The sequence below is a fragment of the Schistocerca gregaria genome, chromosome 1 (genome assembly GCF_023897955.1).
Source record: "Schistocerca gregaria isolate iqSchGreg1 chromosome 1, iqSchGreg1.2, whole genome shotgun sequence".
Classification (NCBI taxonomy): Eukaryota; Metazoa; Arthropoda; class Insecta; order Orthoptera; family Acrididae; genus Schistocerca; species Schistocerca gregaria.
The window spans coordinates 1041753499-1041775691 of record NC_064920.1 but is presented as its reverse complement, the minus strand read 5'-3'; the positions used below and the strand labels follow the sequence as shown (position 1 = coordinate 1041775691).

The following is a 22193-nucleotide window of genomic DNA, read 5'->3' as shown; positions in this document are numbered from 1 at the left end:
AGATCTCTCTCGTCAACAAAAGTAAAAATAAGTTTTTTCTTGTACTAGGTGCTATTTCATGTGGAAATGAACACAGAGTGGACCAATTCACATGGAATTTGGCCCGCAAGAAACCAAATAACAAATTAATGCAATTTAGAATTAAAGACCCATGCAGGCGCCACGTTCAATAAACGATTAAATGATTCACTGTTTGATTTAGTTCGTAATAGTTCCATAATGCAATTTGAAATAGGCCGTCTATTAGTAGGAATGATGAAAAAGTTGTATGAAGTAGAAGTATTTCTGGAGAACACAAATTCTGCAGAAATTATATGCCTAAACGAACAATGGCTTAAAAATGAAAACATTCAAATTACAATTTAGCAGCAAGTTTCTGTACGAAAATCTTCTTTGGCAGATTGTGCATTCTAGTAGAGGAATCATTAAGCTTTGAAGAGAGAAACTTAATTGCTTGAACAAGGAGCTGTTATTTGAAAACTGCTGCATTCAACTTTTGGAGCATGGCTTATTAATTACTAGCTTTTGTCATATCCCTGACTGTTCAGCTACATGTCTATTTGTAGACAAATCAGAAACCTTGCTGATTAGGTTGCAGGTAGAAAAGTTATGTAAAAAGATCATAATTTGCACTGACTTCAAAATTTTTTGTTTAGAATGTGGACTCATTTCAGTGAACTGCAGTACTCATTTCGTTAAAAGTGACAAGAATCTTTGGCAAGGTGGCACCATGTACGTTGTATGTGTTGATAAAGTCAACAAAAGTTACAGTGAAGCAGTAAAAAGTGATTTTGTAGCGACAAATGGGGAAACTGTGAAATCAAAGCTTAATGAGTCTACACTTCATAATGGATGTATTAAGGGATAAAAATTCCCACCTAACAAGAAAATTCTGTGCTGTGAAAAAATACACCAAAGTTTGTTGATAGAAACAGGTATAATACACAATCAATAAGTGATCGCACTGATGGCAATGAATTTACAGAACTGGATAATGAACATAGTGAATGCAATTTTGACAGAAAGAGTGAGAAATATGAAAGAAAAATATAACACCACATCCTCAGTAAAAAAAACTGTAATGAATCTCTGAAAACTAAAAAGATAGTTAATAAGGAAAATAAACAGTTCACTGTGTGGGTATAATTATGGCAACGCATTCAGCGTCTAATTCAATGAACTCTGTAGTACTTTGAAATGTACAATGAAGTGCAATGTGATTTTACTCTCCAACAGCCATGGAAGAAATCTGGCTGAAATCCTAAATAACTCAATAATCTTCAAGTGAACAGTGTTGTTAAGCCCAGAGTGAAAACAAGAATAGTTGTAAATGGTGATTTTATGGTTTCTGTAGGTGGTGCAAATGATGTGGCAAGCAATGAAGTTGATGTCTGCATTGAAGCTCTGAAGATTTTTCTTGGGAAAAAAAATTGTCGCTACTGTCCCACATCATTGGTGGGATCTGACCTACAACTCGTGCATAAACTGGGATATAAGAAAAACAAGTATCAGAATTAAGGCACAATGTTCAAACTATGGAAATTGTTCAATTCTAGATATAGGAAAGTTGAGTACAGGTCAACACACTAATCATGGATTGCATGTAATTGTGCAGGTAAGTAAACATTATTTGTGTGAAAAATTGAATCAAAAGGAAGGGTCAAACTGAAAAACCTTATGCATAAAAACAGTTTGTTCAGCTGTGAAAGTAGCTCTACAGTAAAGTACAACGGCCTTCACTACGCACATGTGAAGGCAAAGTACTTGACACAACAACGTAACTGACAGTACATTAAAAATAATATGACAAAATGTCCAGTACATTACCAACAAATGGTAGTAGTACCCATATTTATCTTGTGAATGAACAAGGGTGAAAGACTGAAGAAATGTATATCATTAATTTAAGCAATTATGAAACTGTCAGTGCCTACTGTAGGAAACAAGAAAGATGATTGTGTTGCTATTGATGTATACAATAATGTCCAGTGGAAAAAAAAAAAGAGATTGGATAGATTATGTTGCATGTGGGATGATTTTTGAAATAGCTGAAATAAGAACAAAGCTCAGAAACAGCACTTTTATAATAATTCAGATCCCTGAGCAGTAAGAAGGAAGAATTCCTTTGTCATTTAGAGGAACTTGTTGATAAACTCGCCTCATAAAAACAGACTATAATAGTAGGGGTTGTATAATTTACCTTAGATATACTGCTTTGTTGCAGTCCAATAATTACACTAATTTGAATTCTACACCAACAAAAGTGACATGTGTCTTTCACACATGTACTGACCATGTCGTTACAAACTTAAGCAAGGAAGATATTTCAGTTTTAACTGTTTAGAACCACATTTCAGTTCATAGTGCATTACTCTTAGAACTTCATACAGACAAAGAAATAGTATCTCATGGGGACCTATTTACCAATAAAAGAAAGCTAGACTACCATTAAAGGTAACTCTGGCACGGAAACTGAAATTGGGTAGACCTACAGGAAACAGAAGATATAAGTGGAAACTAAGACATATTTTATACAAAATAAACCAACTGTCTTCATCAAACGTGCCCAGTGGTCAAAATACTAAGGAAAACTGACAGTTCCAAGGATCTTAAACCAACATCACAAAATCAAAGGAAGATATGAAGGACTTGTACACTCTCTTTAGAAACAACGAACTGCAGTACTTCCAATCTTCATACAAAGCCTGTAGAAAAACCTACAGGGAAGCACCTGAGACATTAAAAGCACAAATATATGCAGAACAAATGAGGCAATCCAGTAACACAGTGTGGAGTATCGTGAATTGTGTTTTATTCATCTCATTATGTACATTTGCAATGCATTTGATTTGCATACAGGAGACATGTCAAAATTTATAAAATAATTACAATGACTTTTATATTAATAAATAATAGCACTATAACAAATAACGACACTAAAAATAACACATTGTACCCCCCGCTCAAATTTCCAGTTTGTCCCACATGAATTCATCCACTGAGTAATAACACTTCAGTGTCACTACCTCATACAGCTTTCTTTTAAGTGAACCTAAATTCATCTGCATCAACTTGTTCCCTTTTAATTCATTACAAATTTTCATTCCCATGTACTGAGGTCCCTGGGCATGCAGTCTGAGGCAGTGGCTGGGTAGCATAAAATTTTCTTTGTTTCTGGTATCATGTGAATGGACAAAATGGTTTCCCTCAAATAATTCATGTCTGGTGTACAAAAATACAATAATCTCATGTGTATAAGGATGGCAGAGTTAATATTTTAAGTTTTCTAAATAATGGTTGACATGGTTCTTAGTGATTTGGAGTGCACATATTTCATATGATTTTTTTCTGTATTTTTAGTATCCGCACTATGTTTGTCGAGTTACCCCAAAAAACAATACCATACCTAAAAATGGATTCGAAATAGCTTGTATATGCTACTTTTCATGTGTCCCTGTCAGTTGCAGTTGAGAATATTTGCATTGCAAATGCAAAGCTGCTCAGTTTGTTTGCCAGGTATTCAATGTGTGCCTGCCAGCTCAAATTTTTATCTACACATAAACTTAAGAATTTGACTCAACTTCTTTTATACTTTGGTGGTTGTGTAAAATCTTAATCTGCTCACATTTTGACAGTTTGGTTCTAAACTGCATCACATGTGTCTTAGATATATTTAGATTCAACCCATTTAGCTGAAACAAAATTTCTAAGGTAGTGAGGGTACTGATCACAGATTTGGGAAGTTTTTCCAAGTCCTGATCTTCAACTAAGAAGTATCATCTGCAAACAGAACTGATGAGGAGTTGGTATTTAATGGTAGATCATTAACAAATACGAGAAATAAGACTGGGCCTAATATGGAGCCTTGTGGAACACCGTGAGATTTTTTTTTCCAGTCAGAAAAATAATATGTGCCATTTGAAGAAATGTTAACTCTCTGCTTTCTGTTGGATAAGTAGGATTTAAGCCATTGTAGGGCATTGCCGCTAATGCCATACTTCTCAAGTTTGTTAACAAGCAATGCATGGTTTACGGAATCAGACGCTGCAGAAAATTCCTGCCTCCTTATTTCTCTTGTCTAATGATTTACTAATTTTCTCAATGAAACTATTTACTGCATCAATGGTGTTTTTACCCTGCTGAAAACCAAACTGATTGTTTAGAACAACAGAATATTTTGCAATGAAGTTTTGGATTTGTGCAACAGCAAGTTTCTCAAATATTTTAGACAGGACTGGTTGAATCGAGACAGGACGATAATTTCCCATGATCTCTCTTGAAGAATGGTCTGACTTCAGCGTATTTCAGCACCTCTGGGAAACAGCCCTCTTCAAAACATTGGTTTATTATCTGAGCTAGTGGGTTTGCTACCTATTGTGTACCACTTTAATAACTTTGGTGGGTATTCCATCCCAACCTGCAAATTTTTTGTTTCTTAATGTCAGAATAGCATTTTCAACATCCTCCACAGAAACTTTTGAGAATTTTGTAAAGTTCTCAGAGTTTTCACCTAGGCCAAGGGGATTTACTTTGTTGTGATAATCTGCTACAGCTATATCAGACTTTGCTACATTTATAACGAATTCATTGAAGTACTCTGGTATTCGAGTTGGATTTACAGTAGTATTTCCTTCAATGTAAACTTCTGGAATTTCTTGGTTACAGTCTTTCAACACCTAACTCAGATGTGATGACTAACCACACAGCCTTTGTCTTATTATTGTTGTTGTTTAAAATTAGCCTGTTATTTGCCAATTGTTTTGCTACCTTGACAACTCTTAAATATGATTTTAGAGAGTCTAAAATATTTAATGAAATCAATATCTTTATTACATTTTAGTTTTCTGTGCAGTTGCCTTTTCCTTACACTGGAAATTTTTATGCCCTGGGTAATCCATTTTACTGTATTTGTTATTTTACTGCCGCAGAGTCTAGGTGGAAGTGTTTCATTAAGTCTCCAAGGAAACTATTTAGAAATTTCTCAAAGTTTTCATTACTTGAGTTACAATAATCTTAGCTTCTTGCTAAATGTTACAAAGTTTTCTTTGCTAAAGTTCCTGCTCATATGGGTTCTCATAGGTGAAATGTTCTTATCTGTGGCAGCTCAATGAACAATGCATAATGATCTGAAATACCTAGATCTAGAAAAAATTTACACACATCTTCATATACGTAATTATTTCGAACATTGTCAATGCATGTTGCTGAATGCCCATTGTCTCTGGTAGATTGAAAGGAATTCAATTTGAAACCATATTTCTTTACAAAGTCAGTAAAACTTTAAGCATGGCTACTGTCACATGTGATATCAATATTAAAATCACCACCTATTACAACTTTCTTTTTTTCTCTGCAAAGGTCTTCCAGCATAATTTGAAGCTTAGGTAAGAATAGTTCTGTTGTTGATGTCCCTGGAATTCTGCCTATTGAGATTATTATAACACTTGCTAATGAGTCCACTATTTCTACACAACAGCTCTCTAACACACATTCTTTATTTAAATAATTAAAACAGTTTGTGGTCTCAATTTATGTCACTATGTAGAATTATACATGAGCCTCCACGTGACTTGTTTCTTCTGCAAAAGCTACTTGCTAATCTGAAGTTCCTATTTTGTTTAGAATTTTGTGTCTTCAGTAAACCAGTGCTTATTTAAACAAACAACTTTAATATTTCCACATTCTGACAGAATGATTTCAAATTCATCTATTTTGGAGCTTTTATTGTTAGAAGCATCAGTGTTTAAGTCATTTATATTCCAGTGGATAACATACCTACTTTGACTATTACTTACAAGCTTTAGCACGTTTCCTGTCAGATGATGGTTTGGTTCTGTATTTCTTAATGCTACACACGTTTTTTCACCACCATCACTGCTTATAAGTTTCTCTCATTTTTTTTATGATCTGGCAAGTATCTATGAACATCTTACTGAATATTTTTAAGCCCAACCTATTCAGATGTACACCATCTTTGGCAAGACACTTTGCACTTAGAAATTTGTTGGGATCAATGAAAACGACTCCAAGTTTATTGCATTGTTCTTTAATATTGCCATTTATTGTCTGCACATGGCTGTCACTCACCAATCTTCTGTACGCAATGCAACTTCTTATTATTCTGGAATTCGGGTAGTCTTCTGGCCAGTTGGACAAGGTTTCTTGTGTGGTTTATAATTTCATCTTTACTGTTGTTTCAAAGCAAATTTGTTCCCACATGAAAAAAAAACACCTTTTGGATTTCTGCTATGCTTATCTTCTGCGTCCTGATTCCAGGTCGAATGTTGATTTCCGAGTTTGGTACAACTATGTTTTTCAACAATGAGTCACCTATAATAAAGATTCACTTTCTGTCTTATTATAATGCTTCTCTATGTCTTTTTTGTATGTTACAATGGTCCACTTATATTTGTTTGGTTCTTTAGCATCTTCAGTTTCTTTTTCTTTCGTAATGGCAGCTGAAATTTTTTGTTGTTTGTCAGTTGTATCACTGTCTATTTGCCAAAGTAGGTCCATCTAATACTGAAGTTTTTTTCATATGAACAACACTTTTCACGTTCAATGCAATATTTTCTTGATTTAGTAATGTAATAAGGAAAGTGGGGGGAGCGACAATGCAGTGTGTATGATCATAATACAGAGATGCAATGAAAAATTGCTGAACGACCCAAAGGAAGTACATCACTGATTCATAGATCAATGTAATATGACGAGTAGGGAGGATGTTATTGGACCACCACAGGTGCTAAATCCGAATACTGTCAGTAATTCATTCCTCCTGATGTGTTACAGAATTGGAAATACTGAAAACCATTTACAACTTAAAAGCAAATACATCTGGTGGCTGGGATGACATCTCACTTAGTGGGAAACGAAGTACTTCAGATTGGCAGGCCCAATCCGTTAAGAGATACCCAAAGACATTGCCTGTGGTTTAGGACTGTCATGGAAGTCCACTTGTGTGGCCAGCTATTCACGTGTCAGACACACCAGGGTGATGAAGTGAGACCGCATTGATCAGTCCATGCAAAGATAACTTGCGCGAATACTCTGAGAATCAATGCTAATGAGGATAGTTAGCAACTCACCATAAAGATCATTGAGCTGCAGATAGGCACTAAAAAGACAATCACTCTCACAACTATATTTCTGGACATGCCTTTTTCAGAAAGAGAAAGAAAGAGAGAGAGAGAGAGAGAGAGAGAGAGAGAGAGAGAGAGAGACAGCACGCATACGACCACGACTGCCACCTCCGGCCACTTCGCCAACAGTCTCAGAATCAAATCCAAACAAACCACTCCTCACACCTCCCTGCCTCTCATCAGCAGCTGCTAAGCTAGTGGCAAGAAGTTGTGGCAGCTCTGACTGCAAACTGAGGGGAGTGGTAGAAAGGGGAAGCAGTACGAATGAGGGAGTAGTAAAGAAGTGCACATACTCAGCTGCATCCAATCAGTGACAATGCACGACATCTTGGTAAACAAACCATTTCATTTTCTGAGAAAGATTTTTCCACTGTTTTTTTTTTTTTCCTTCAAATTTCCCTTATACATTTGAAATTCCCTGATTTCCAGAACTTATGGCAACCTTGTTAATGGATATCTGACCATTCAGCTGCTCTTATCTCATTGTCAAATTTAGATAAAGCTGTTAACAGTGAAACGAGTCGGGAACTTCAGCCAACAAAATGTAAATACATTTGTCTTGAGACTAAATGACGCTTCACTGCTGTTAATCAACTGGTATTCAGTACACACCAAATTTCAACACTTTTGTATCAGGATTCATGAGTGCTTTCATTTAATGTTTCCCTTTTACAACAGCACATCACAAAACTGTAAAAAAGACTTGTGCATAACTGAAGGTATCAATCTCTCTAGAATTAGAATGAGGAAACTCCACATGGAAGCAAAGAACAACTTTGATGGAGAGTTTGTCAGGTATGTAAACAAATACAAAAGAATGTTTGGCAGAGTAGTTAAACAGGCAAAACAAATGGCGAACAGTAAATACATATCAAATGACACAAATAAATCAAAAGCTGTATGGCAGACTTAAGACAAATAGGTGCTGAAAAAAACAAATTTTTAATCCTAAATTAAAAGAAAGGTTCTCACAATTATAGCTTTTGGCCATTAACATCTCAGTCAACAAACAAACAAACTGAAACCACACTGCAAACATCAGAACCAGTTCATGATGCGAGTGGCGACTGGATGAGGGTAAGGAGAAGGCTCGGGCGGCGAGCCCAAATTTTTCAAAGCAAACAAAACTGAAAATGGCAGGATCATTTATTATGAACATTATATTGATGACATCTTAGTAATATACATCCCAAAATACAATTTACAGTTGCATGCCACCCGAAACACAGATGAGCAGTTTTCAGATCAGCACTCAACCATGTAAACAAAATGCTTATGACCCATCCATAGTAGAAAAATTAAATGAAAAGATAAAAACCAAGCAAAAAGTGTCAATAACACTGTCATCAATAGCAGAAGAAACTAAATACATCTTCATACCATCCCTTAGTAACATCTCATACCGACTTGCAAAATGGTTTAAATCACACACAGCCAAAATAGGTTACCACACAACCAACGAAATACAAAACAAAACAGTTTATAGCACCTTTTCAAAAATCTGGTACATATAAATTAGCCTGCAACAGTTGCTCCTGCTACTACATAGGGAATACATTACGAAACTTTGGAATCCGATACAAAGAACACACAGATGCACTATGTTTACAAATTTAAGGGACCTAGTCTTACAGCCCACCTAAAACGAAACAGTCATTCAGTTACAAACACCAAAATAAACCTCCATATCCTACAAGCTGCAGAACAAAGGAAAAAAATGGATCTCCTGGAACAATTAAGAGATTTTCGCTCATAAGAAAAAGCCCCCCCCCCCCCCCCCCCCACACACACACACATTCTTAAATGAATGCCAGATTTAGCAAATAACTCATTCTACCAAAACTGTGGAAAATTTAATTTAGTATTGTAGCCTTTATTATTCTCTTCTTCAGCACCATGATCAATTAGCAAATAGGTAGATGACTGATCCCTTGACAAATTTTAGATGGAAGCTTAGCTTAGAGATCATTTTTCGTCTGAACTGTTTTGGTCACATCTGAACTGTTTTGGTCACATTGGGAGTGAACTAGACCTTACATCCCTCTTTATAGCTAATTTAAATATTGCTAACATATAAAATTATTAGTGCAAATAAATAGCAACTGTAACCTTCAACATTCAATGATGACATAAAAAGGAACTTGAAAAAGATACATTGAGACATTATGAAGCAGTAATAGTGGTAATTAAATATACAATTAAGAATGAGAGAACCATACCTCCATAATCTCTTTGTTTTCATCACATGCCAAACGGTATGATTCAGATGTTTTCTTCTCATCTGATTTCATATCCCATTCTTCTTTCAATGGAATTAAGCTCTGTAAAGTTGTTGAAAGTTTATTAGTAGCAATGATACTACTGGAATAAGTTATGAAGGATTAAATGCTTGCAATACACATATATAAAATAAATAACAGCTGAAAGTAAAAGGTTTCACTGCCAATTTCTTCACTAGTAATAAATGTGTTAAACATATATACAGGGTGATTATAATTAAAGTTAAGCTTTCAATCCGCTGTAGAAATAACACCACTGGTCCGAAAGACATCAAATTGCAATGGAATATTATCGGCGAAGGGGGAAAATGTATGCCAGAAGAAAAATAAAAAGTTACAAAATGTAGCAATAGATGGTGCTGTAAGCAATATAATTTAATATTGGTCAGCCACAAATGACAAATGAATCATACAACAATGCCTAAAGTGTATGTTTGATGTTTAACAAACTGTACTACTACATGTGCATGGATGTACAGGTGTGATACTGTTAGTTACGTAAGCCCATGCACCACGGCAAGGTCATATCACACTGGATGGGGAAGATCTCTTTAACTGACCTGAGGCCAAGAACTGCATAAAATGCATCAATCAAAATCAAATCAGGTTATTAATTTCTGTGTGACTGGTGCAAAACATGTTCAATATGCTGTCCACTATTTTCTGCAACAAGCTGGAATAGAAACAGCACACTCCACAACTGACTGAAATGATCCTGGTGCCACATTCAGAATGTGTTGCGCAATGCGTGCCTTCAACGCAGCTAAGTTTGGAATTGGAACACTGAACACAGCATCTTTCAGATAGCCACACAGCCAGAAGTCACATGGATTAAGATCAAGCGAACACAACAGCCCAGATGTAGGGAAGTTGCAGCTAATAAATTTTAGCATTTTCAAAAAGACACTTCAGCAGCTGCTTAACTGGATTTGCAATGTGCAATGTGCGCCATCTTGCATAAAAATGATCCCATCCACGCTGTTGGAGAGCTGGAATGATGTAGCTGCGCAAAAGACACTCTTATCACTTACCAGTGATCGTACAGGTAATATGACTGGAAAAAATATGGTCTGATGATAAACAATGCTGTAAACCTGCACAAGACAGTGACCTTTTCAGGATAAAGTTGTACTGGTTGATTTGTGTGTGGATTTTCTGTTGCCCAAATTCAATTCGACAGTTCTGTGTACTGACAAGATATGTCAGATAGAACGGCGCATCGTCTGTCCATAAAATCTTCCATGGCCAATGATTGTCCACTTCCATGTGAGCAAGAAATTCTAAAGCAAAGATCTCTTGCTGGCAGGCCAACAAGCAGCAACTTGCGCACATTGATAATTCTGAATGGATAGCAAATAAGCATATTTCATAGGATTTTATGCATCATGCTCACAGCTATGTCCAACATTCGGGCAATTCTCCGTGTACTACACATTTGCACACCACCACTCATCTCCTCCTGCACTACTGTGACCACTGCTTCCACTGGTATCTAATCAATTCGTTTCCTCCCTCTATCAGTTTGCACACCAAAAGAACCTGTCTTTTCGAATTTCTGAATCTTTTTCTCCAGACCCACGGCAGTCATCGAACTAATGCCTTTTTTCAAACCCTTCAGTGTCCAGAACTTCTACAGAGCAACGTGTGCACAGTCATCATTCTTGTAATACAGCTTCATAAGTAGAGCGTGATCCTGCATTGAGACAAGTCATGGCGAACATTGCAGATGCAAAAGGAGGAAAAGCCATGTACCTGGTGTCTTTATATCAACTTCAATGGGACGTGCGCATGACAGTTTTTTTCATTTAGCTATTCTGACACATACAGCACCATCTACTGATCAATTTTCGCACTATTTGCTTTCTTCTGCCATACATTTTGGCCCTTCTCCAATAATATTGGATTGCAATTTGACATTGTGACCAATGGTTTTATTTCTACAGTGTTTTGAATACCCTGAACATAGAACCGCGAGCTATTTACTGAACTGCTTTGAACGCATGCCCTTCAAATGTTTTATACAATCTATCATAAGTTGCAATTTAATATTTCCCTGTGAGACACAATCAATGAAAACCAGCTTGAGGTCTTGTGACTTGTGGTTTATTTGTCTCCTTACATACATAATCTACATCATTTGATTCAGTTACAGGAGACACGTCAAATTGTGCTAAAATTTCACCATAAACAAAGAACAGCTGATGTTAAACAGCATCATAGTAATAATACAATTTTGTTACACACACACACACACACACACACACACACACACACACACACACACACACAAAATAAAATCTAACACTTAATTACACCTTGCTGAAACCATTTCATCCTCCATGAATTGTTCTATTGAATAGTAGCATTTCTCCCACAGTATCTGCTGTAGCCTCATTTTTAACATTTCTGGCTTCATATTAAATATGTTTTGCCCACTGATTTGCTGTATACTGTCATCCCCATATACGGTGGAGTCCGTGCACATAATTTCAACTGGTGTGTGTGGGTAGCATAAAATTATTTTTATTTGTTTTGTTATACGTACAGTTAAAATGATTCTCCTCAAATCAGGATGGTAATATGTATTAAGTAACACAAAACAACTTAAATTTTTTATCCACTAACATGTTTCCTTTCACTTTATTCAGAAGAATTTTAGAGCGATATACACTGCTCCCAGTAACTTATGTTGTCCTCCTGATCAGTCACAAAATAATGGGCCTTGTGAGTCCCAGAGAAGCATTAACATCATTTCACTTGCAGACAACTAAGATTTGAAAATTTTCTCAGTGGATGATCACAGATGTTTCCATTTAAGACTGATGTTTCGATTCAGGTTCAAACCTGTGCTGACAAGTTACAATTCCACCTAGAAAGTCATTTAGGTAACACAGAAAACCGTCGATAAAAAAAGCAAACGTTTATGTCCTAAAGAATATCAATTAACTTTATTGGAACCAACATCAAATGCATTTTGCAAAACGTTTACAATTCACAAATGACAATGTGCTCACCAACTGTAACACTGCACACCTCCATATTTCTCACAATTCTGACGCAAATATCTTCACAAGTGAGGTCATTTATGCTATGTTGTAGCATGATGGTTGAAACAGCAACCAATATTGTTGGCATCAAACCTTTAAAATTTTAGTTACGTTGAACACTTACAGCTTCTGTATTTTAAAAACTTTAAACCATAATGTTCAAATGTTCTTGGGTAAAATTAAGCAACTTCTGCATTTTTGGAAAGTAAATATGAGTGAGTATTGCTTTTCTGGCCTACACATTTTAAAGGAACTGAAATTTCATAGTGATCAACAGCATTTCTGTTTCATTCAAACAGCCAACTGCTTGTCCCTGAGTATGCCGATTTGGCCCACAGTAAGTTTTACCTAATAATATTAATAGTACTTCTGCAATAACTCAATCTGTCATATTGATCATTTAAGTACCTCATATTGTGCGCTTATAATTAAACTAATGGTGTTCCAAGTGCCACAGTGCTGGCTGCCTACATTGCAGGATACTGCAACATTGTAGTATGTTCATTAATTGGTGCACTTGCGGAGTATACTAGAAAAAATAATAGTTACACTTTCTGTCACCAGGAGAAAATATGGCACTGTAAGCAGTCAGAATGTGGCGAGGCTGCATAAAAGGGAGAGAAATGATGAAACACATGGTTATGTTGCTTCTGACACATTTTCTAGAATGGTCATGAGCATGACACACATTCAGTACTGTGTCCTGACTCAGCAACATGCTGCATATATAACATGGCGTTGCCAACAGTTGACAGCAAATCCTATGTTATCAGAGTGATTTATCTATGTACACTATCCTTCAGATCAGGAAGAGTCCCATTACATCCAGGATTGACACATGATTTTTCAGATATCCCCACACAGTCACAGAGATTGAAGTCGGGAGATCTGCAAGGTCACACGTCTTTCAATTGTAAAGAGATGATGCCGACATTACGTAAAGTTTCTCGAAGCAAATCCTTCACCTGGTAAATGACGTGTGGTGTCGCAAATCTTGCATAAAAATAGTGGTGTGACAAATTTCCATTCTTGTAATGCTTCAGTCAAGTGTTGCAGGTGGTCCACACAACATGTGGCTATTGCTGTACCTGCAATGTGTCATCTCCTAGATGAAAAACAGACAGAATGAAGTAGCTTGAGTAAACACACCACACAAGCACATAAGCTGAGTGCAGTGGATGTTACTGCACACCATGTTGCTGAGTAAAACGCCATATGTGACAGTTCTATTCTTTCACGGCATCCATCCAAAGAATACTCCCTGGCCCTAAGTCATCCATTTTCATTTGTGCGAAAAAAATTACTAGCAGAATCACAGCATTGTAGCCTATCTTGAGCTTCATTTGCTGCACTTTCTGAATGCTTGAGGGATGCCAGTGTAAATATGTGCTACAAGATCTTTTGAACTGTTGACCAGAGGGAGACAGTTACATTGACTTTGGCGTGCTTTAATTTTTCCGGAAATCCTCTATTTTCCATATCGTTCCACAAACTTGAATTTTCTTTTCAATTAACTTCTCTGCAAGATCTACACTGTTATAATTATTCAAGTGGAGGTGATGCGACTTTCCATAAAAATCTGTCAATAGTTCCAGCACTGTTTTTGCTGAAGGCTGTCCAGCACCAGAATATATCAAATGAGGAAATGTATCTCATACTATAATCACACAGCATCTGAATGAGTATGCCATATTTCGTAAGTATCAACGGATTGTAAAATTTAAAATTTAACCATCCTCACTACGGTATCATTCCTTCATCAATTGAGAAGTTTTGACTTAGATTAAAAGTTTAAAGAAACTTTTTGGAAGAATGGTCAGCCTTATCCAGTTTGTTGCTGTTGTCAGAGTAATGTAAAAATTATAATATTTGTCTGAATTGGTTGTGCGACATCATTTTGCGAAACACCGTTGTGTCTTTCAACAGAGTCGTTGACCAATAATCACTGATCGTTGGGCCCCCTTTCTTAACATAAGGATAGCAAGCCTAAACCATTTTCTTTGGGTCACGTAACATCAACAAATTTGGCATTTTTTAAATCCAATTTCCTTCTATTGCAATTTTGACTATAGTACTTGTCAGTTTCATTGTTAATACATTCAACTAGATCATTTCCCATATGTAATTCTATGATATCCTCGATGCTCTGTTTATTTCTGGGAAATGTGTTTGGACCCGGAGATCCTTCGAATTTATTATTAGGTTCTCGGTAAATCAAAGTCTGACCACTATGCACTGTCTTCTTCGTCTGATTCATCCAAATCAGTTGGCAACCATAGTGTTCGCCAAATTATTCTTTGACGTATTTCACTACCTTCCGACAACACTGCTTTCATTTTTTTTATATCCAATGTCTTCTTCCGAATTGGCCAAGTTGTCCAGATTGTCAGACAAGACGTCAACGCATTTACAGTAAATAATCATATCGTCTTTTTTGGCGGCCATGATGAAAGGGCACAAGCACTTTTAAAAACATGAAACTTGTTGATATGCGTAACTTACTGTTACCTAAACAAAACAACAGAATGCAAAAGATACTGTCCTGATGGTCGCAAGCCACTGCCTGATACCAAGCTCATGACAGCACTGTGGTGTCGCCAGCCACTGAGCGATACTATGCATAGAACATCACTGTGGTGTCACCGGATAACAGTGTTAATACATGATTCCCATACAGAGGCCTGAACTCATGGTGCCCCTTGCGCCAACCACTGTTGACCTCTGTTCACCATCTAGCCCATCTGCAGTGATGTGGGCACATCTGGCATGGAATCTCATCGACTAGAGTAGAATTGTCTTCAGTGATGAGTCCCGTTTCGAACTGACTCCCGATGACCAGGAAGGACATGCCTGGAGATGCCCTGGACAACAGTGGGATACCAACCTGACTATCACCTGCCATACAGCCAGACAATCAGAAGCGATAGTCTACAGTGCCATTTCATTTCAGAGCAAGACTGCTTTGGTTGTCATCCGCAGCACCCATGTCAATACTCTATGCATGTCAATACTCTATGCTCCAATTTGTTTCCCTTCATGGCAAGCCACCTTGGGCTTACGCGTTCACCACCACATGGTAAGAGTTTCTATTGCCTGTCTTCGTGCTGCCAAACCCTACCTTGGCCAGCAATGCCACCGAATCTCTCCCCAATTGAGAATGTTAGGAGCATTATGTTCAGGAACCTCCAACTGGCTCAGAATTTTGAGAATCTAATGCAGCAATTATACAGAATTGTGGCACACTATCCCTTCAGGGGACTTCCAACAAGTCTACCAATAAATCCCAAGCTGAATAACTGCTTGCGTAATGATCAGAGGAGGATCGATGTGTTCGACTTGCTCAATTTGTGAAGCTCTTTCTCCTCAATAAATCTTCCATCTTTTCTGGCATTATAATCATCTGTTTGTCTGAACATGTACATCATACTACCTATTTTATTTCCATTCAGATGGCCAAGTGCCGCTGCCCCACCATCCCCCATGTTCTTGTTTGTTAGTGTTACTTTTACAGTAAATTGCAAATACATTTTTCTCAGATAATGTACTCACCTCAATGTGCGTATACTCCATACCCTGACAATTTTCATTGCATTTATCATATATTAACCTTAATCTCTTGAAAAGAATGCGAACATTTCGGATCTGTTCCTGAAGTTTTGCCTTCCTTTCGGCGCTTGTGTTTGTTCCTTGTGCTGTGCCATTTGGGGGCTGCAAAGAAGAAGAAGAAGAAAAAAGTGTTGAGTAAGTACGATGATATATTATTGTCAAAATGTGCTATCACTGATGATATGCTACGGATCTTAGGGAAAATATTGTGGCTGCAGAAGTTTTAAGAACACCTGCTCAGAATTACTCCATGGAGAAGGAACAGGTCAGTCCACCCTTCTTGACGTGTCACATAGATAAACAAGATATGATGCTATTGGTCAAGCTTTGGAGCTGTAAGAATTACTGTTCATTCTGATGTGAGTCAAGATCATGAAATGTCTCACCAGTGTAGATAGAATCTGTAGCTTTATGAGCTTTTGGATGCACAAGAGCTGCTCAGGCTTAGTAAGAGGTAATGAATGATGTGTATGTCCAGAAGGATACTTTTCCAATATTTTCAAATAATTGCACAGGAAGAGAAGGGCAAGATCATGCATGAACAGCCACAACCGAAGCCAACATTTCCTTCTCGTTCAGCAGTTACTCCATAAATAGTTAACAAAGTAAGTGATCCTGAAACAATGGAGATGGCAGCATGATCAGCAACCACACAAGATGTTGACCACACTTCTTGTTGCAGTGCAGTGCATGTCCATACTCATAATTAAGAAGTCAATACTGTACCTGGGTCAACTGCTATTACCAGTATTACTATGACCATTGCTTGTAACACAGACTGTTTAGACCGATTCTGCAACACCACTAAACGACTGTATTGAACTCTGTACAACGCGATCGTAGAATAAAACACAATAGACAATACAGTGGTCGTGATGCTATTCTATGATCTGCACATCATTTTAGGTGTAGCACTGGCAAAATCTGGGAACAGTTACATTGACAGTAACTGGCACTTCCCTAGCAACAACTGATACAGCAAGAAAAACATCAGGAACAGCAAGAAAAATGTTATCTGTACCAATGTGAACACCACCAGCAGCAACAGCCCCTGTGCCGACTGGAGTGTACTCGTTTGGATTGCTGTCCCCACGTTTGCACCCCAATTAACGAAGGATCAGGACTAACATATTCCATGGCTTTGGCAGCATTTTAGATCATTCTTGGCAACAGATCCACAACCTCAATAGTTTTCATTATGTTTGTGGTCTAATTTTAAGAGTGATTTATTTAATTTCCAGCTTCGAACTAGTTCCTGCAGTAAAAGCTAGAAGAATTATCATTTGAGGGGGGCTGGGTTGTATGGGGGAAGAGAAAAAACTGTGAGATCATCGGTCTCATTGGATTAGGGACGGACGGGGAAGGAAGTCGGCCGTACCCTTTCAAAGGAACCATCGTGGCATTTGCCTGGAGTGATTTAGGGAAATCATGGAAAACCTAAATCAGGTTGGCCGGACACAGGACTTAACTGTAATCCTCCCGAATGAGAGTCCAGTGTGCTAAGCACTGTGCCACCTCGCTTGGTATCATTTGAGGAAGTAAGTGATTTATTAGGCTACAGTTTTTAGCCTGACTAACAATCGACAAATTTTGAAGACAAAAATAAATCATTTTATTGCTCATGAGCTACTGACGTGTGTGTGTGTGTGTGTGTGTGTGTGTGTGTGTGTGTGTGTGTGTGTGTGTGTCTAGTAGTAAATGTAAATTCACTGTGGAAAGTGTCAAACATCTCATGTAGATTCACAAATCCATGACCTTATGTTTTGCTATGCCTCTGCCAGGGAAATTTGGGGGAAAGCTTGAAATCAGAAGGTCCATTGTTAAGAGGAAGTGCTGTGCACAGCTGAGGATTCTGAGGAGGTACTCCACACAATAGACAAACAGCTGCAGATGGCACTGTCCTATCACATGTACACAACTTGGCTCAGCACTGGCCATCTTTTTCCGTTTAGGACTGATCAGACCAAACATGCAGTTGGCCAGGTGTTTACATTTTTGTGCATTGCAAGAACACAGTGCCACATTTTTTACTAGTCTTCTGATAGCAACTTATGAAACAGCATTTCCTCACCATTTTAGCAAACATATCTCACACAGCTCTGCATCACAGTGAACCAGTTATGTTTAAAGTGTTTCAGGTATACATCCTCGATTTACATGTCCGACAGCAACTCTGACAACACAGATGACACACTCCAGTTACGAACAGATAGCACATCTGGACATCTCTCTGATCTATTTTCATGGCATCACAGTCTTACAGATATGCTCTCCTCCCCCCCCCCCCCCCCCCCCCCCCTTGCTGCCATATCCACCACCTGCTGATGGCATGGAGTTGGGGACATACTGATGCCACTACAACTGATCATTGAAGTGACTAACCAGCCAGCTACACTATAGTTGCCAGGACCAGCAGCACCCTATTTAATCAAAGAGCAATGTCTCTAGCAGTGCACTTCCAATCCAACATGCCCATCCTGAAGTGACATGCCCATCCTGAAGAGACATGCCCATCCTGAAGTGACATGCCCATCCTGAAGTGAGGGACACAGCAATGTTTGCAGCAGTGCCATGGAAAATATGTCACTGACTGCCCTACGTGATATATGCAAAGCCTCTCATTGCTACATGGTCTTAAGACCAACACACAGAGCTCATATCCTCATTCATCATAGACCAGTTACACTGTGTATCAACTGCCCACCACCAGAAAATGATGGAAGCACAGAAAAGGAATGGGAACTACTGCCAGAACAATCGTAAAGCAGACCAATATTTATGGCAGAAGTAGGCCCAATATAGTGAATGTAGATGGTTTTCTCTTATTCTCTCTCTGCCTCCTCTCTGGGTAATTGTATGATTTTTTTTTCAGTACATGTCTGATCTGCATTTCACTGTAACCATTTTGGTGATACCCCTTATAGTCAGGTTTTTGAATTGAGGGTGAACTACTCTTTCTGGCCTGAGTTCCATATTTTCTTGCTCATGAAATGATGGTAAAATTGCCAACGGACCACAGGAACATTTGGTTTCAGTAACCATTCAATCAGCAGTTGGGGCAGCCAACAAAGTTTGCAACCTGCTGAAGTTTGCAATTGTAGTAAGCCCTTTATTGAGCATCTCTAAGATGTTGCAACTCAGCCAGGAGGCCGTCTTTGCCACAAATGGCATGTGTCCTGTGAAATGGAGCTTTTAGGATGTTACACCACTCTGTCAGATGATAAAAGCTCTTGCATGAAGGTACAGATCTGTGTGCACCTTCTTTCTGTAGACTGCATGTATGTCTTGCCATGTTCCCATAGAACAAAGGTGTCGTCCACATACCAGGAGAAGTGGTTAGGTTTGAAACATGCAGTTTCTAGTGCCATCTCCTCAAAGTGCTCTGTACTGAGACAGGCAACAATAACGGCAAGTGACAAGCCCCTTACTATGCTACCAACTTGTTCACAGAACTCTCCACAACATTTAGGTTGTGATGAGTGCATGTTCAAACAGCTCCACCCTTACAAGATCATAGCTTCACCATTTGAAGAGCAAAATAATCTGGTAAGAGTACGAAGGCACCTGAAGAGAGATGTTACAGATGTTATGTTGAAGCTTACAAGCAAATCACCCTTCAGCTGCACCTCTTTCAGTGCAGTTCCAAATTCAGCCGAGTTCTTGATATGATGTTTACAGTGTCCTACTATGGCTTTCAGAAGGGAGGCTAGATACATGTCCATTCCATACTTGAGTGCATTAATGATGTTGACTATAGGCTAATTCTTTAAGAATTTTATGTAAGCCACACAAGCATAGTGGTAGTGGAGTCTTTGGATATAGTAGCTCCATCCAGTAGAATGTCACTTTGGCACTAAGTTCTTTGTGTTGCAAGGATCATCCATTAGTAATGAATTTCCTGAAATGGGATATGCTACAGTGTGTTCACATTCCTGTGAAATGGGATTGTCATCCAGCACAAACTGCCAACAAGAACCTGAATGTTGACATCATACAAACACTAAGTGTTCCCTATACCCACACGGAAGGTTGTTCACGTTCTCAAAATATGCTAGAGATTCTAGAAATAGAGTTAGCAAACAGTAATACTGATTAATCATTTGGCAGGTTATGTTGTTTATCAAGCAGAATCCGCTATGAAATGCCGTAAGTGTTTACGTTTGGAATTTGTCTGAAATGCCACTCTGCTTCCATCTTTAGAGATTGTGGTTCTACCAAAGGAAAGACATTTCTCCCATATAAATTGGAAGGCATTATCAAAGTTTCCTACCCAGGTGGAAAATACCACTGTGATACCACTTCTTGGAAACGATACACAAAGTGACAGTGAAGAATGTCTACACAATGTGGATCACATTAGTTCTGACTTTTCCAATATAAGATGCTTCTTAGATCATGTGATGGACATTTCTGAACTGATTCTTCATTATGTGAAATTCTTGTTCTTCATGGTAATTAAACTTGGATAGAGCCAACAGTATCAAAAACAGATGCCTAACCAGAAACAACATAAATGGACAACTAAATGTTCACACATTTGTTTATTTCATTATATATATTTATGCTCATAACAACTTCTGTCATAGGAGTGCTTCCTCGGTTCACAAGCAGCAGCCAGGTGGGGCAGGTGAACTATGAGGAGCCAGTACACTTTCTCCTCCACTCACTATGTATATGGATTACACAAACCTGAATTGTTTTAAGTGCCATGAAGACTTCCTGTGTACGGGCTACAATATCTTGAACAGTTTCTTGGCCAAACCGGCAGAGGGAAGCTGTGTTGATTTCTTTTGATTGTGCAGGCTGCTGTGGAACTTGCTGCTGTGGCTGTTGCCCTCCAACTCCAACCTGAGACTGCTGGGCTCCTTGAACTGCTGCTACCTGCTGTTGCTGCTGGATTTGCTGCTGAACAGCTGCCTACAAAAACATTTAAATCATATGTAATTTTAAATATATGCAACCCAAACTAATATTTTTAAAAGTGAATGGTCGTGTTAGGACTACAAGTACGGTAAAGCAGCACATGGAGGCAGGAGGCAATGCGAACGTAAGCTAACATTCTGTATGATCTTATGAAGTATGAGTAGCCCACTCTTTGATTCAGTTATTTTACAGGTTTGAAGTCTCTCATAGTAAGCTTTTGGAGACAATACAGTTAATAAATTACATTCTTTAGAAAATGATGGAAGCACAGAAAAGGAATGAGAATTACTGCTAGATCAATAGTAAAGCAGACCAATATATATGGCAGTAGTAGGCAGGTAGTTGTTGGCTGCCCCAACTGCTGATTGGTTACTGAAACCAAATGTTTCTGTTGTCCGTTGACAATTTTACCATCATTTCATGAGCAAGACTATATGAAACTCATTAAGCCAGAAACAGGAGTTCACCATCAATTCGAAAACCTGACTGACTATAAGAGGGTTTGATATTAACAAAAATAATAGCTATGTTTTGAAACTTACATTGTATTATTTTACCTTTTAACCAATTTCAATGGCATTACTATCAAAATTCATGGCAAACCTTCAGGTGTCCTTTATTTTGCACAATGTGCTTTGCTACTAGTTTTAGTCAAATGACAATTATTAAATAATAGCTGTGTACAACAGTTTTTGTAAGGACGCAAAGATCATGATGACAGCTAGTCACACACCGAACTGATCATGTGACTAGCTGTCTTTGTGATCTTTGCTTCTTTATGACAACTACTGTACACGGCTATTACTGTAAAAAATTTTGTGCAACTATGGTGAGCTCAAAATAGCAAAATACTTTTACTGTAACTTCCCAGCCGTTCATAGCAGCTTATGCTTAATAATGGTCATCTGACCGAAACTAGTAGTGACGTGCATTGTGAAAATAAAGGGCATCTGAAGGTTCACTATGAATTTTAATAATTATTTGGCCTGCAAACATACATTAATAATTCCCATGTCACTTAGAAACTTCGTTTTCTGAGACCACTCCCCAAATAATAAGAGTCTCAAAAGTCTTCTCATAGTGGACTACCAACAATTATGGAAAAGAGATTGGTACTAACCATAAAGAGAACATTATATTTGTTGTTCACCAACTTAAGTTCAGCACAGGATCAAAATAGCTCATCTCAAACCAAC

The 22193-nt window shown here is 37.9% G+C and overlaps 1 protein-coding gene across 4 annotated transcripts in view; it reads right to left on the bottom strand.

The window, feature by feature from the left end:
- The window catches only part of LOC126279877 (mediator of RNA polymerase II transcription subunit 30-like), a 102259-nt gene that overhangs the window by 35746 nt on the left and 44320 nt on the right, over nucleotides 1-22193 (bottom strand). For all 4 annotated transcript variants that reach the window (XM_049979715.1, XM_049979714.1, XM_049979716.1 and 1 more), the window contains 3 exons: nucleotides 20764-20991; nucleotides 16018-16176; nucleotides 9362-9463 (listed from right to left, as the gene is read on the bottom strand). In XM_049979715.1, the coding sequence (XP_049835672.1) occupies nucleotides 9362-9463; nucleotides 16018-16176; nucleotides 20764-20991 (489 nt within the window). The remainder of the gene's footprint in view (nucleotides 1-9361; nucleotides 9464-16017; nucleotides 16177-20763; nucleotides 20992-22193) is intronic.